General features: G+C 37.3%; 1 protein-coding gene across 1 annotated transcript in view; it reads left to right on the forward strand.

The window, feature by feature from the left end:
- Positions 1–14,746, forward strand: part of LOC121322088 (ELAV-like protein 2) — a 78,953-nt gene that overhangs the window by 37,156 nt on the left and 27,051 nt on the right. The window contains exons 3-4 of the mRNA XM_041261604.1: positions 1,505–1,595; positions 7,952–8,189. Coding sequence (XP_041117538.1) covers positions 1,524–1,595; positions 7,952–8,189 — 310 coding nt within the window. The 5' untranslated portion in view covers positions 1,505–1,523. The remainder of the gene's footprint in view (positions 1–1,504; positions 1,596–7,951; positions 8,190–14,746) is intronic.

A 14,746-nucleotide genomic window follows, 5' to 3' on the forward strand; every position in this document is an offset into this window, starting at 1 on the left:
CCTGCGGGCTTGTCTTAGCTGCCCGGGAGCTGTGTTGACCTCCAACGCTATGGTGACTGGGTTGTGAATCCGCAGTATATTTAAAAAAAAGTCTGCTGACTGCACACACTTCGGAGGACAGCGTGTGTTCGTCTTCACCCTCCTGAGAAAATAACATAATTGGCAACAACTAAATTTAAAATAAATGCCTTACTACCCTTGTTTATTTAGTATGTGTTACTATGGCTATGTATGCAGAAAAGGAAACTGTCTGTCTATTGGCACCCCCCCCCCTGTAGGGGAGGGGGTGCTGCTGCATATTTTATTTTAACAAATAGGATGCATCTCTAGTGTTCAGTTTTTTGCATTTTAAAGGACAGCTAACCTTTATGTAACGACTTTAGTGTGCTAATGTGTGTGTGTGTGTGTCTATATATATATATATATATATATATATATATATATATATATATATATATATATATATATATATATATATATATATATATATATATATATATATATAATCTATATATCTATCTATCATTAAATGTTTTCCTTGCTTTTATATTATGCTTGTTTAGGAATATGTAGATATTTCAATGAAAAGTTAATTCTTGATACCCAGTTTAATGTAAAAGACATGCAGTGTTTTAAAAGCCTTTTGTTAACAACCATTTAAGATGTTGGGTCTAAGCTAAACTCAAGGCTGTATTCTGATCACAGCCCAAATGCGAACATGAACAGCTCTTGACCCTGATTCTGTTGATCAAATGGAGCGAAGTGGGAAAAAAAAGAATACTGCACTGAAGTGCTATTCTGAAGACATGTATTGCCCCGTTAGAGCACCTGGCCCATTTAACATTTGCAGAAGCAATTCTGATGACGGCACAATGGGGGTTCCAAATAAACAATTGAGCACTGTGTTGAGACCCACTGAAACCAGGTTTTATTTAGTGGTGCAATCAAACTTTAACAATTGAACACACTATAAAGCAAAGTAGTCCTAAGAACAACTGCGTTTTTGACAGAGGAAATCAAAGACAGACAAGTAAAAGAAAATGACTGGGATAAGTGAGGGGTATTTCTCTGGTGTACTCCATCTCATTTCTTGTAGTTCCACAGAGATTTGGCTTTATGTATTCATTTAACATTGAGTAATTTTAGTTCTGATATGTAACTATTCACAAACCACCATTTCCAACATCCTTAAATTTTACATCTGAGGTACTGTAAAGCTACAACTGTGGTAATAAAAATCAAATCATAGTATTGTTGGCATGCATAAACATTAATGTACCTCGGTTTTTTTGTTGGTTCTATAAGCCTTCCATTCAAGATTGCTTTCACTCGCAGCTTTATGTACATAATTTAATACTTCCACTTCAAATACAGCATGTTAAAGTGTAATTGCTTTGTATTGAGTTAGCCAAACTGCATGGACATGCTGTGAATATGATAATTACTGTAAATTGTTGCATTTTGTCAATCTAACATACAGTACTTTTTTGTGTCCATATTGCAGACGGCAACTCCAAACTAACATGGCAGTCAGACTGTGTGATGTGGCTTCTCTGCTTAGAAGTGGTTCGTGGGCAGCAGAGCCTTGGACTGGGGTCTGTGGGATTTTTCTTTAAATTCTGTAGGCTAATTTTTAGATCATAACTTCATTTAGGCCATACTGAACATTTTATATTTTAATAATAAACTCTGCATCTGTCTTTCTCTCTGTCCCTCCACCCCAGTACAGAATGGTACATTATTAATGCATTACAACTTTTTTATTTGCATGTTGGTATTCTGTACAGTTACGTATGGATTAATGTATGTAGGTTGATGCTCAATGTTTGAAAAATGAGCACTGTTTATTTTTGGCTGCAGAAGTAAAGAAATATGAACACTGGTGCTGATTCACTGATTAATCTACAATCTTGCATATTAGCATTAGGAATCCATTCAGAGCAGATGGTTCTCTAGATCGGAAATGCTGTAATTTACCAGCACATAGGCTACTGCAGCTGTTCACTTTAATGCTGGCTAAGAATATAAATTCTGCCACCTGGACTAGAAACTAAATGTGTAGTTAAGTGTGATTGTTGTCTTTCCCTGATCCTGCTAATTTCCAGATAGTTTAACAGTTCTTGCTGCTTTTATTATACTACAGTACACCCTCTCTATAATGGCCTACATTATAATGAACATTTGGCTATAATGAACCTGGCCCCTGTACCCTAAGTAAAATAGATAATACACACACTGTCAACATCCCAGTCTGTAATCACGGGATGCTACCTCTGCAGTGAAGTCAACTCTTTCCTTAAGACTCCTGAAATGAAAATAGTTATGGCCATTGATTTTTTTGAGAAAAGGAGTAATGCAGCCATATCACTGTCATGAATATAGGTTGTCGAAGTGCCCCTTTTTTTTTTTTTTTGGCTTGCTCAGCAACCATGCGGCAAAGCGAAACCTTGATTCAAGAAAAAATAAATATTAACTTGGGTCTCCACTTTGCTTTTATTCCAAAAATCAAGCAGACGTTTGGGATTATTGTATGTTGGATTAACCCTTTGTGGTCAGTTTATTCAGCACCTGTCGGGCATGTCGGGTTCAATATTTTCACCAGCTATATCTTACACACACTGTTTTTAAAAAAAAAAAAAAAAATTCGCAGTAAAACACAGTAAAAAAAAAAAAAAAAAAGGCACTGCATATCAACATGACACTCCAGCCCTGCCCCACCCTTTGTTCGCTGTATTTACCACATCGCTGGTGTTCTCTCCAGGCTGTCTGACAAAAACACAAACCTGATCTGCCAGTTTTGCAGATGCTACTGTGCCTTTAAGTGAAAGTCTCAACCACATGACAGCTGTTATGTTTTTGACTCTAACCAGTCAGAACTGAAGGGGCAGGTTTTCTGTGTTAAAGCAAAAATAGTGACAATGAATGCAGGGTTTTCAAAATAAGCTGCCAATCTGCACAATTCACCGCCTAATACTATTTGCACTGGCTACTTTATTTAAGTTTTTTGGCTATTATCACAGTCCATTTTTTGTCATTGTACTGGTAAGGTGATATATAGTATATAATAGCTATACATATGTACCAAAAAGCGTATTCATTTTGTGGATCGTAAAAAATATGTACCCAGGAGCTTGTGAGATTTGGGAGTTCATGTATAGCGGCTGTATGCCTTTTAAGATGATGTGATGGGATATCGGCTGAACACTTGTCAGCTGATATACAATTACAAATGCTTAAGTGCAGAGGTGCTGGATTATTAGTCCAGTTTACAGTTAAGTTGACCAAATGTACTGTTGGGGGGGGGGGATTCAGCAGTTGCATTCAAAAAAAGTAGAATGAAAGACATGCTTTTAACAAGTAAAAGACTGGTCTTTCCCCAGTCAAATTGTAGAGTGCCTAATAAGCACGGTAATTTAATAAACAGTAATGAAAAAGAAAATAGAACATAAGCAGCCAGATGCAGTCAACAAAAGCCAACACATTATGCAATTTTTATTTTTCGATGAAGTGCTCCTGGCTATAATGTTCTGCCACCCAGCAGTACAGAATTTCTGGGGAGAACCATCATCTCTTCATAGTTGTGCATACTGAAATCTCCTGATTTAACAATTTTATCACCAAACTTCAATAATCCTGTCAGTCCATTTTATTACTAGAACATCTCGAAGCTTGGCAAATGTATGATAGCCTTTTGAATGTTGGATGCGGAAGCAACTATCTCTTTTTGTCGGTGGTGAAGGGACTATGGGTATTGCTTAGTTCTGCCTCTACCCCCCCCCCCCCCCCCCCCCAGCTTCTCTTGTCCTCCCTCAGCCATTGAAAGCTTTTTCCAGTGAAAGACTAGGTAGGGACCTGTGACTTCAAAGGGTTAATATTTGGTGCACTGACACTTTTTTTTTTTTTTTGAAGCTGCACTTTTTTATTCAATTTGGGATTTTTGCTTTTTGTACTGTTTTAATTCTTCGAAATAGGATAAAGCAACTGCGTACATGACACTAACAGGTACATGTAATTCTACTTCACAATCTCGTCTCATTAACTTGCTCCAACAGTATTGTTAATTTTGATGGTCCTTTTGCTATAATGAATCCCTTGATATAACGAACAAAAGGTTTGGACCACAACAGACTCGTTACAGCGAGGGTGTCCTGTATCTAAACGGCACTCCTAAAAGCACTTAACATTTGGTGCTTCTCTGTCCTTAAACTGCAGACAAATATTGCGGTGGCCATACTTAGTTTTGTTACTTATGCTATTTGCTGGAATTGTTTGATAACATTAATCATGTTATTTATACTATACATTTATAATATACATTTCTGGTGGCCTTTCACTCCATGTTAAATCGGCACTAACATTTGTTGGGGACAACAATCGAACGCTTTTAATTCTTTCATAGAATTTGACTATTCTTACAATTAGTTCAAGTACATCAAATTGCATTCCTCATTTCATCCAAAAATGACTATTTGGAATATAAATGTCCATTGTGTCTCTTCAAAAGAAAGCAATCTAACTGCAATCAAGTTAATCATTTAACAAATGTACAACAATTTAGAATCTATACATTCACCTTTTGGATACCTTTTTTTACCTTTTTTTTTTTTTTTTTTTTACAATTAAGGTTAAGTCAATTGAGCATAAATTGTAATGGTTCTATTTCTCATTCAAATGTCAATTACACATTTAAGGAACAATCATGTAGTGCATTACCCAGGTGACAAACAGAATTGTTACTTTCCGATATCGTTCAGTTCATATGTGCCATGGAACATCACAAGAAGTCTGATTTAAATTAGGGGACACAAATTCAACTTTATAAAATTTGATATATATATATATACACACACACAGTGTAAGGAATGCCTTCAAAAATAGACATGTTAATAGATTATATTTATCAATTAACAAAATGCAAAGTTAGTGAACGGAATAAAATCTACATCAAATCAATATTTGGTGTGACCACCCTTTGCCTTCAAAACAGCATCAATTCTTGTAGGTACACTTGCACACAGTTTTTGAAGGAACTTGGCAGGTAGGTTGGCCCAAACATCTTGGAGAACTAACCACAGTTCTGTGGATTTAGGCAGCCTCAGTTGCTTCTCTCTCTTCATGTAATCCCAGACAGACTGGATGATGTTGAGATCAGGGCTCTGTGGGGGCCATACCATCACTTCCAGGACTCCTTGTTGTTCTTAACACTGAAGATAGTTCTTAATGACTTTCGCTGTATGTTTGGGGTCGTCATGCTGCAGAAGAAATTTGGGCCCAATCAGATACCTCCCTGATGGTATTGCATGATGGATAAGTATCTGCCTGTACTTCTCAGCATTGAGGAGACCATTAATTCTGACCAAATCCCCAACTACATTTGCAGAAATGCAGCCCCAAACTTGCAAGGAACCTCCACCATGCTTCACTGTTGCCTGCAGACATTTATTCGTGTACCACTGTCTAGCCCTTTGGCGAACAAACTGCCTTCGGCTACAGCCAAATATTTCAAATTGACTCATCAGTCCAGCGCACCTGCTGCCATTTTTCTGCACCCCAGTTCCTGTGTTTTCGTGCATAGGTGAGTCGCTTGACCTTGTTTCCACGTCGGAGGTATGGCTTTTTGGCCGCAAGTCTTCCATGAAGGGCACTTCTGACCAGACTTCTCCAGACAGTAGATGGGTGTACCAGGGTCCCACTGTTTTCTGCCAATTCTGAGCTGATGGCACTGCTGGACATCTTCAGATTGCGAAGGGAAGTAAGCATGATGCGTCTTTCATCTGCTGCAGTAAGTTTCTTTGGCTGACCACTGCGTCTATAGTCCTCAATGTTGCCAGTTTCTTTGTGCTTCTTCAAAAGAGCTTGGACAGCACATCTGGAAACCCCTGTCTGCCTTGATTTCTGCCTGGGAGAGACCTTGCTGATGCAGTATAACTACCTTGTGTCGTTGCTGTGTTCAGCCTTGCCATGGTGTATGACTTTTGATAGTAAACTGTCTTCTGCAACCTCACCTTGTTAGCTGAGTTTGGCTGTTTCTCACTGTTTCCTCCTACACAGCTGTTTCTGTTTCAGTTGGATTGTTTCAACCTACATATTAAATTGATGATCATTACCACCTGTTTGGTATAATTGTTTAATCATCCACCTGACTATATGCCTACAAAATCCCTGACTTTGTGCAAGTGTACCTAGAATCGATGCTGTTTTCAAGGCAAAGGGTGGTCACACAAAATATGGATTTGATTTAGATTTCTTCTGTTAACTCTCTTTGCATTTAGTTAATTGATAAATATAATCTAACATGTCTATTTTTGAAAGCATTCTTACTTTACAGCACCTTACTTTTTTACACCTGCCTAAAACTTTTGCACAGTACCTTATACACATAGTGCCTATAGAAAGTCTATACACCATACTCCACACTGAGGGGGGGGGGGGGGGGGGGGGGGGGTTATTGAATTATATATTAAATACAAAACTGAAAGATCATAATTAGTCTCCCCATCCCTGAGTTAATACTTGGTGGAAGCACCTTTGGCAGCAATTACAGCTGTAGGTCTGTTGGGATAAGTCTCTACCAACTTTGCACACCTAGATTTGGCAATATTTAACCATTCTTTGCAAAACTGTTCAAGCTCTGTCAGGTTCCTTGGGCAGTGTTTATGGACAGCAATCTTCAAGTCATACCACAAATTTTCAATTGGATTTAAGTTGGGGCTCTGACTGGGCCACTCGGAGACATTTACTTTTTAGTTCCTTAGCCACTCCAGTGTAGCTTTGGGTTGTTATGCTGAAAAGTGAACATCTGTCCCAGTTTCAGCTTTTTTGCAGAGGGCAGCAGGTTTTCCTCAAGCACTTCTCTGTACTTTGCTCCATTCATTTTGCCTTCTATCCTGCTCTACCAGAGAGATGGGGGGGGGGGAAAGTAAGATCGCTCCGGGTTCATGTACGTCGAATATCATTGGCAGATACAGGAGCTCCAGTCTGAAGGCAGATTTACAACCTACTTTAATATTATACTACTCTGGAAAATCAGAAATCAGAACTACAGCTTCCTCCATTGCATTTTCTTCCTTGCAAAGGAACCACCTACTTTCCCCTGATTTTGGTTTCTGGTAGTTCACGTCACGGCGTGGCGAAAGTTGAAAATATGATCTCCTGTGCGCTCTGTGGTGCGGCTGGAGTGCAGCTGAGCGTGACCACCCTCGTTGAAAAAAGATTGCTTTTGCTGCCCGGCACTACAGCGCCGTGTCCGGTGTGAACGGTCCTTTTAGCATTACAAGTTTCTTGGCAAGTTGTTGTATTTTAAGCGGTTCAAATATGATGGCAACCAACTTCCTCCTAAAGTGGCACCAGCAATTGGATTTGGTGACCAATTTGTTTTGGTCTAGGAGTCACTGGCTCCTAAGGCAAAAAGTTTGTCCAGAATGCTGAGACTGTTGCTGGAAGCCAAATCATTAGATATCTTGCAGTTAAGGTTAGCTTGTTTGGCCTGGTACCTGCACTTGAGTTATTTCAGTGAGCTTGTCATCTCTGCCACATCTTTTTGTTTTTGGCCCTGTGCCTGCATATTAGTGCTCTAAAATCTCCGACTTGATTTAACACTGCATTTTTAATGTTCAATTGTTTTATGTTTCAAACTGGACGATTACTAACTTTAAACCTTAACGATAGGATCCAAGGTAACTTTGGCCAACTGCTGCAATGTCCCTTTTACTTGACTTGTGAATGGCTTCTCATACATAACATCTTTTGTTTTAAGCCTGTTAGTATTCAGACTTGTTATGAATAAGTACATTTGGTCGATCTTTCTGAACTATCATTTTCCTTTATAGCCATGCATTACTGGGGAGATTAATTATAGCTTTTAATGTAATTTAGAGCGGTAACACCTTTAACAAATGCGAAATTAATCTGGTATTATACTGCAAGTGACTTTTTTTTTTTTTTAATATAGCAGGTGATTGCTGCCATGGAAACACAGCTGTCCAATGGACCCAGCTGCAACACGACTAATGGTCCCACTACTATTAACAACTGTTCATCACCAGTGGAATCGGGAAGCATAGAGGACAGTAAAACTAACTTGATAGTCAACTACCTGCCTCAAAACATGACACAGGAGGAACTGAAGAGTTTGTTTGGGAGCATTGGTGAAATTGAGTCGTGTAAACTAGTACGAGACAAAATAACAGGTACTTTTATTTGGGGTTTGTGTGTGATGTCCATCTGTTTCTCATCTTTCTGGTACATTTGTAATCCTTAACCCTTCCTTTTTTTTTTGTAAATGTGTTTTCACATGTCCTAAATAAAATGGGAGGGGGTGGTATGGTCTTTTGACATGTGTAGGGATACACATGAGCTTGCACAGAAGGCGGTACAAATGCACCCCACAAACACACAACTGGTTTTATATTTAAACAATTTATTGAAATAAACATTGTTAATGTGCTGAGCATGTTTTAACAGAACCGATATTCGGAGGTAATATTTTTAGTTAAACTACATCAGACTCAACGACCGTTCTCTCTCCTTGTCCTGCCCCATAACAACCAATACACACTCCTGATTTGCTGGTACAGTACTCCCCTGACCTCCCACCTAATAGGCGCTCTAACTGTCAGTACATGCACTGTATACAAGCCCCAAAACACGAGTATAGCGTTGCAGATTGGGGGGGGGGGACGGACTTCAGGCGCTGCTTCTAAAATGCCTTAAATCATGTAATGGAATATTGCAGCGTTTGTAAAGCATAGTATTAATAAAGGCCACCCTTGTATAATTGCTGCCCTTGTTTAAGGGCTGCAGTCATTTTGATTAATTTAAAATAAATGCTGCAGTGCCAAATTTAAGTAATACTTTATATAGTCTTGTGGAGAAAATAAACTAGTGGTAATAAGCAGAGTAATGTAAGTAATGCAATAATCAAATAGTGCTGCAAACAAAGTTGACTATTTGGTGCTAAACAAAATGAATCTTATCCTAAATCAGATTTGAATTGGTACAGTTTTTATACCCTATATTCCAGCTCTCCTGCCACACTCAGCACCCTATTCTACAAGTAAACAGGAGCTGTGTGTGGTAGCGTAAAGTATATTAAATAAACTATAAACAGTTTCACCATTTTCATATCCTGCAGGTCTTAGGAGTTATGATTGCAGTATGTGAAATGCATGTTTATTTTTCCAGAAATGTTAGTTTTAAACACGCTGGGGTTTATTTGGACCCCTGTCGCTGTTTAACCCCTGTCGGGTTAAATAAGATGCAGTGGCTGTAAAACCCTTGGTTTTTGTGTGAAGACAAAAATGCAGTGTAGGCAGTTATCTGTTTGGTGCAGTCATAGATTTGTCATTCTTCTACTACTGGATATCTTGACCTGTTTAATGAATTACAGAAATCTGTCTGCTTGCTCTAAATCAAATAACCTGTGATCTCTAATCTGCTGGGAACTGCAACAAATAAATTAAACAAAACTCATAATACAACAACTTTTTTTAGTGTTTTTTTCACATAACATTTACAGTGCTGTCTCTGTGTAATAAACCTAATTTGCTTGTAAGAAATAGTCAAAATATTTAATCATTTCTCCTACAGATACATTTTACGTCACATTTAATGTAGTAAGCATTCCCACATCAGAATAATTTTCCAATTTTGCACGTGCTCCCTAGTGGTTAAAATTATTACATTTTGGTGCATCTAAACACAACTATTTGTGAATCCAAGTTGCATTTGGCAGAACAATTTAAGGGGTGGTGTTACTTTCTGGAAACTAGCTTTTGTCTGCCTCTAGGACAGTTGCTGTCATTTAGAGTTGGCCTTTATCTCTTTTTTTTTTTTTTTTTTTTTTTTAAAGTAAAGTTTGGTAGCTACACCAAAACGGCTGCTGCTAAATTTGTCATTTCCTGTCATGCCTGCTTTTTGTTAGCTAGATAGAACTGTGATCAAAATGCTTGTTAAATATCAACCAAACCAATATTTTGTACTACCCCTGTAGGTGACATTTTTAAAACTTTTAAAAGAACCAGTAATGGATGGGAACAAAAAAAACGGGTGTTTGGCCAAAGGTTAGGCTTGATCCAGGAGTGGGTAGAACATTATAAGAACAGAGTGTTTTGGGATGTTGGTGAGGGAAAACATTAGATTTTACAGAGCAAAATGCCTTTGTATTCATTTTTAACATTAAGCCTTTAAGTAGCACACCCAGCATAAAGCCAGATTTTGACTTTTGAGTCGTTCTTTAAACATCACTGGTCTTAATTTTTGTATTTAAATCTGTTCTAACCAAACACGTTGTAAACCCATTTATAATTTCTATTTTTAAATACATTGTTGGTCTATTGGAACTTGCTGTTGCTTTATTTGATTAACTTGCATTTTGGTGACAGAATACTATAGTGTAACACTCAGTTGGATGCTTAAACTGGTTGCTAAAATAGCTGAATCTGTTAGGCTACCAGACCAACCCCAATAACATAAGTAATATTGGAAGGACCTTGTTTCTGTTATGTGGAATGAGTTGTAAAATATTTAATTGTTGAACTTAAGACCAGACCAATTATGTTTATTTTGTATTAATTCCAAAATATGAATGGAGTAATACAAAAGTTTGTCATTTTCCCTGTTTGTCAATGCATTTTGTTAAATCTTCAGGTTTTTATATAAAAATAGGGATAACATTGCTACAAAAGTTTGTAATTTTAAACTTCGGTAAATCGGGGGGGGGGGGGGGGGGGGGGGGGGGGAGAGAATCGCAAAAAAAAAGTCTTTGCATGTAGAATGTGAGCAGTTCTGGCTTCTGATTTTAATGTCCCTGGCATGTATGATGATGCAGAAGTCAAAACCACATTTTCCCAAGTTAACTGATATTTCGCTAATGTTTGGGTAGTTGCTGTGCTGAAGGAAATACCTTCTACAGAAGATATGAACGTGACATCTGCACAAAACAAGCCAGGTTTATTCACCTTAATCATAAAACAATAGGCAACTAAAGCATCACCATTTACAATTTAAGATTGTTGGCGTTAGGCAGTGTTTTACTAGACAGTACTGTCACCAATACATCTCTGCAATAAAGGTGGCTGTCCAGTAAAGCACAGTGCTGCGACAAACTAAAGTTATTCTGCACTTTCTATTAAAGCACATGTAAAAGCAGGATAAATGGATTGCTTTTCTCTGTTCACTTTCTTGTTAGTTTTTTAATGTGCTGCTTATTTCAGTGTTTTGTCAGCGTGAACACGTACCTTAGTGCAGCAGTATTTGCAGTGCTAGGCATACTCTGCCTCATCTGATCCACTTAAGCTATTTTTACTTTTTGCATACTCCAGAAACATTTGTTTTCTTTTGAATATTCATAAACTGACTTTGCATTCTCTCCATTCCTCATCCAGTAAAAATATTGTATTCGTGGAAGTGTAAATCTGTAAACAGACGTCCAGTTAAAAAAAAAATAAATAATCATGTTACTTGGAATTAACCAGAAACGCAGAACACTAGGGATGTGCTAGACAGGATTCGTACGGGGCTTGGAAAACCCTTGAAGGGTAATAAGCCTTAAATTTGACTTTTGATTGCCCTTTTAAATTGAGGAACCATTGTTCCACAGTTTTAGTTGCATCTTGCTATGAAAATTATTCTCGTATGTAATAGGAGACATGCATGCAGTGGTAGAGTTGTAGTGCAGATTTCTGCAGTTCTGTAGAGACCTGCACAGAATTGCAGAGATGCACGTTTAAGTGCTGCTGTGTGACATCACTGAACTCCACCCTCGGAAATCTGCAGGTCGTGCACAGTGCAGCTTTGAAAAGTTGCTGCTGGAGACTGGCTGTGAACCAAAAATCACGAGTGGCCTACTAATTATAATGCAAATAACCACTAAAACCCTATTGCCCCCTTGTTTGGGAGACAACCGACATGTTACACAATGAAGCCGTGAACAGCTTTGTCAATGCTATGTTAAATACATTGTTTAAATGTACTAAATCTGTGAAGTCGTGAATGTACATTAGTTATGTTAATCAGTTACATCAAACTGACTGTAGATAATAGACAAATGTAGGATGTTCAGAAATGTGCTACACTGCAAGGTTTGGGTAAGGCATTTCTCGAAAACCGTGTAACATTAGATGGCAGCTGGTGGAGCAAGCTCTGGGATACGGGAAGACAACAATTGCCTTGATGGATTCGGTCAGATTTATTTTTGCATGTGACTGCTGCATCAAACTTGCTGGAAGCATGGTTGTGTGTATAATAGATAGATGTAGAAACCTATTTTATTAGGCTTCCTACTATTCGTTTTTTTTATTTTGCAAAATACAGACTTTCTTAAATGTGTTAATCAAGCAGAGCGGGTGAAATAAAAAAATTGGCATTGAGAAATGTGTCGTTTCGCGAAACTTAATCGTATTTAACATGCAACACCATGGCTACCATCATTCTAATTGAAATAACAGGACAGACGGCAAGTGTGTGTGTGTGTGTGTGTGTGTGTGTATATATATATATATATATATATATATATATATATATATATATATATATATATATATATATATATATATATATATATATATATATATATATATATATAATATATATATATATATATATATATATATATATATATTTTTTATATATTAAAACTACAAACTAAAGATTTCTAAATGTATTTTTGGTAAGAAATAAATAGTGAGTGGTTTTACAGACATTGATCCTATAAATGTAACTATTTTGTAACTACTATTTTGGAAATTTAACAAGCTTTACAGTTTAAGTATCCAGCCTTTTTTCATTATACAATATTAATGTTCTGTAGTTATACAGTTTAGTATTCATTTAGTCCATGCTTTTATTTTAACCTATTTGAACCTTTTATGCTTTGTACCATCCGTAAGTAATTATTGTAGCTAGCTAAGTTTGACAGAGTTAGCTTTACTATATGCGCTGACATGAGCGCATTCATTGGTTATTTGAAGTTAACGACTGGGTTATTGAACACAAATACCGTAAATAAAGCTTCAGAAAATATTTATTTACAATGTCTTTCAATAAAGTATTTTTTTCTCCCCCGAGCTGGTACTGGTATATTAAAACATCAGCTACTGTACCTTATCAAACCTTGTCATACTTGAAAATGTCAGACTTTCAGTCACTGTGTAAGACAGATGCATCTGTTTCGATAGTATTTCGTTAGGATTATTTGTTGACCCAGAAATGTCTTCATCTAGATAAGGGGAAGCTATAAAAAGACAACAAAATGCTTACTTATTTATGTGTTTAAATGAAGGGAAATTAATGTTAACTTCCACAACGCATTAAGACCATCTAGAATAGTTTGCTGCTTGATTCTGGGATCAGTAAGCTACTAACGACCAAATGAGCAAGATGGGCCTCTTTTCTCATTTTTTGTAAATTCTTATGTAATATCCGTATGCTCAATCCACCTTTTCCACACTCTGCATTTTGAGTCTCTTCCATTTTTTGGGGTTTTAAACAAAGGCATTTTGTTTCTCGTCTGCAAGATGCATCATATGCATGGAAATGTGCAGTATTGTGATTGGAATACTCCACTTGTTAATTTCTCAATCTTACCTGTGTAGAAACGCAAGCCTTACCATGTTAAACACGCTGTAAAATGGTAATGTCTGGTTTAACTGTATAAAATAAGTACGAAAGCTTATTGTTAAATACATAATCAAATTGTACATTTTGCACTGCAATGTTTCTTTTTGGTGTTTCTAAGCCACCGTACTTAAGGCATTGCTTTCTCCTCAACGGCCAGGAAGCAGCTTTTTTTGTGTTCAGTGGAGTTGGTAGCCTATGACAAGAAAAATTGGTTATCTAAAGTGTAAATTTAATAATGCAAAAAAATTACAAATAGTATTGGAGAGCAAAAAAGCTAGCAAGCAAAATAACATTTGAATATGTAATGTGTACTACACACCATTTTTAATGGATTTTTCGATTTGTATGGTGTGCCTGGAAACCATGTTGTGGCCTGGAAATTTACACTTGTGTACAAACCCTTGCTAGAGCCCCCCATCCCCCAGTCATCTAGGGACCGCTATCTCTGCACTACTTGGCCTCAGGTTCCTTTCAGACGTTGGAATGTCTGGAGGGATAGCCCAATCCACTTTTTTTCAGAGTGCTAGGCAATTTTCTGAATGCCCTTTTCAGCATGGCATGCCAATACATTTCCTAAGGATACTTGCATAACTGACTTTCAAAGCATTTCATGCTGAGTGACCTGAGCCTTAAGTACTCTTGACTTCCTCAAAACCATCTGCCAAGAGGACTTATTTTAATTATCCATTGCTAGCGACTGCTGCCCTCTGTACTCCTAACTCTGCAAGTTTGGACACTAAATAGACTGTGTTCATTGAGACCGTCTATCATAATTGCAGATTAATATTTGTGCATGTTGAGTAATTTGCATTGCTCTTAAGCTTACGTAGGGTGCAGTACAAAATAATTGCCTGCCTGCAATGAAATTGTGCACCTGCAGTTACTTGGACTATGCCTATACTTGCATCACCCCCTTTATACTACATTTTATATTTTAAAAATTAAAGAATTCTAGTAGGAGATATGGATGCGCTATATACAGTAAAATCTGTCTAATCCAGTCCTTCCAGAAACTGGCATTCGGTATAGTTTGGAATCAATCATGTGATATGTTCAACAATCCGGAACCTGTCTTCTGGAATCTGCTGTGATTTAAGTCTTATCTGCTTAAATCATTGTGAATCTGAGT

Source organism: Polyodon spathula, chromosome 1 (genome assembly GCF_017654505.1).
Source record: "Polyodon spathula isolate WHYD16114869_AA chromosome 1, ASM1765450v1, whole genome shotgun sequence".
Taxonomy (NCBI): domain Eukaryota; kingdom Metazoa; phylum Chordata; class Actinopteri; order Acipenseriformes; family Polyodontidae; genus Polyodon; species Polyodon spathula.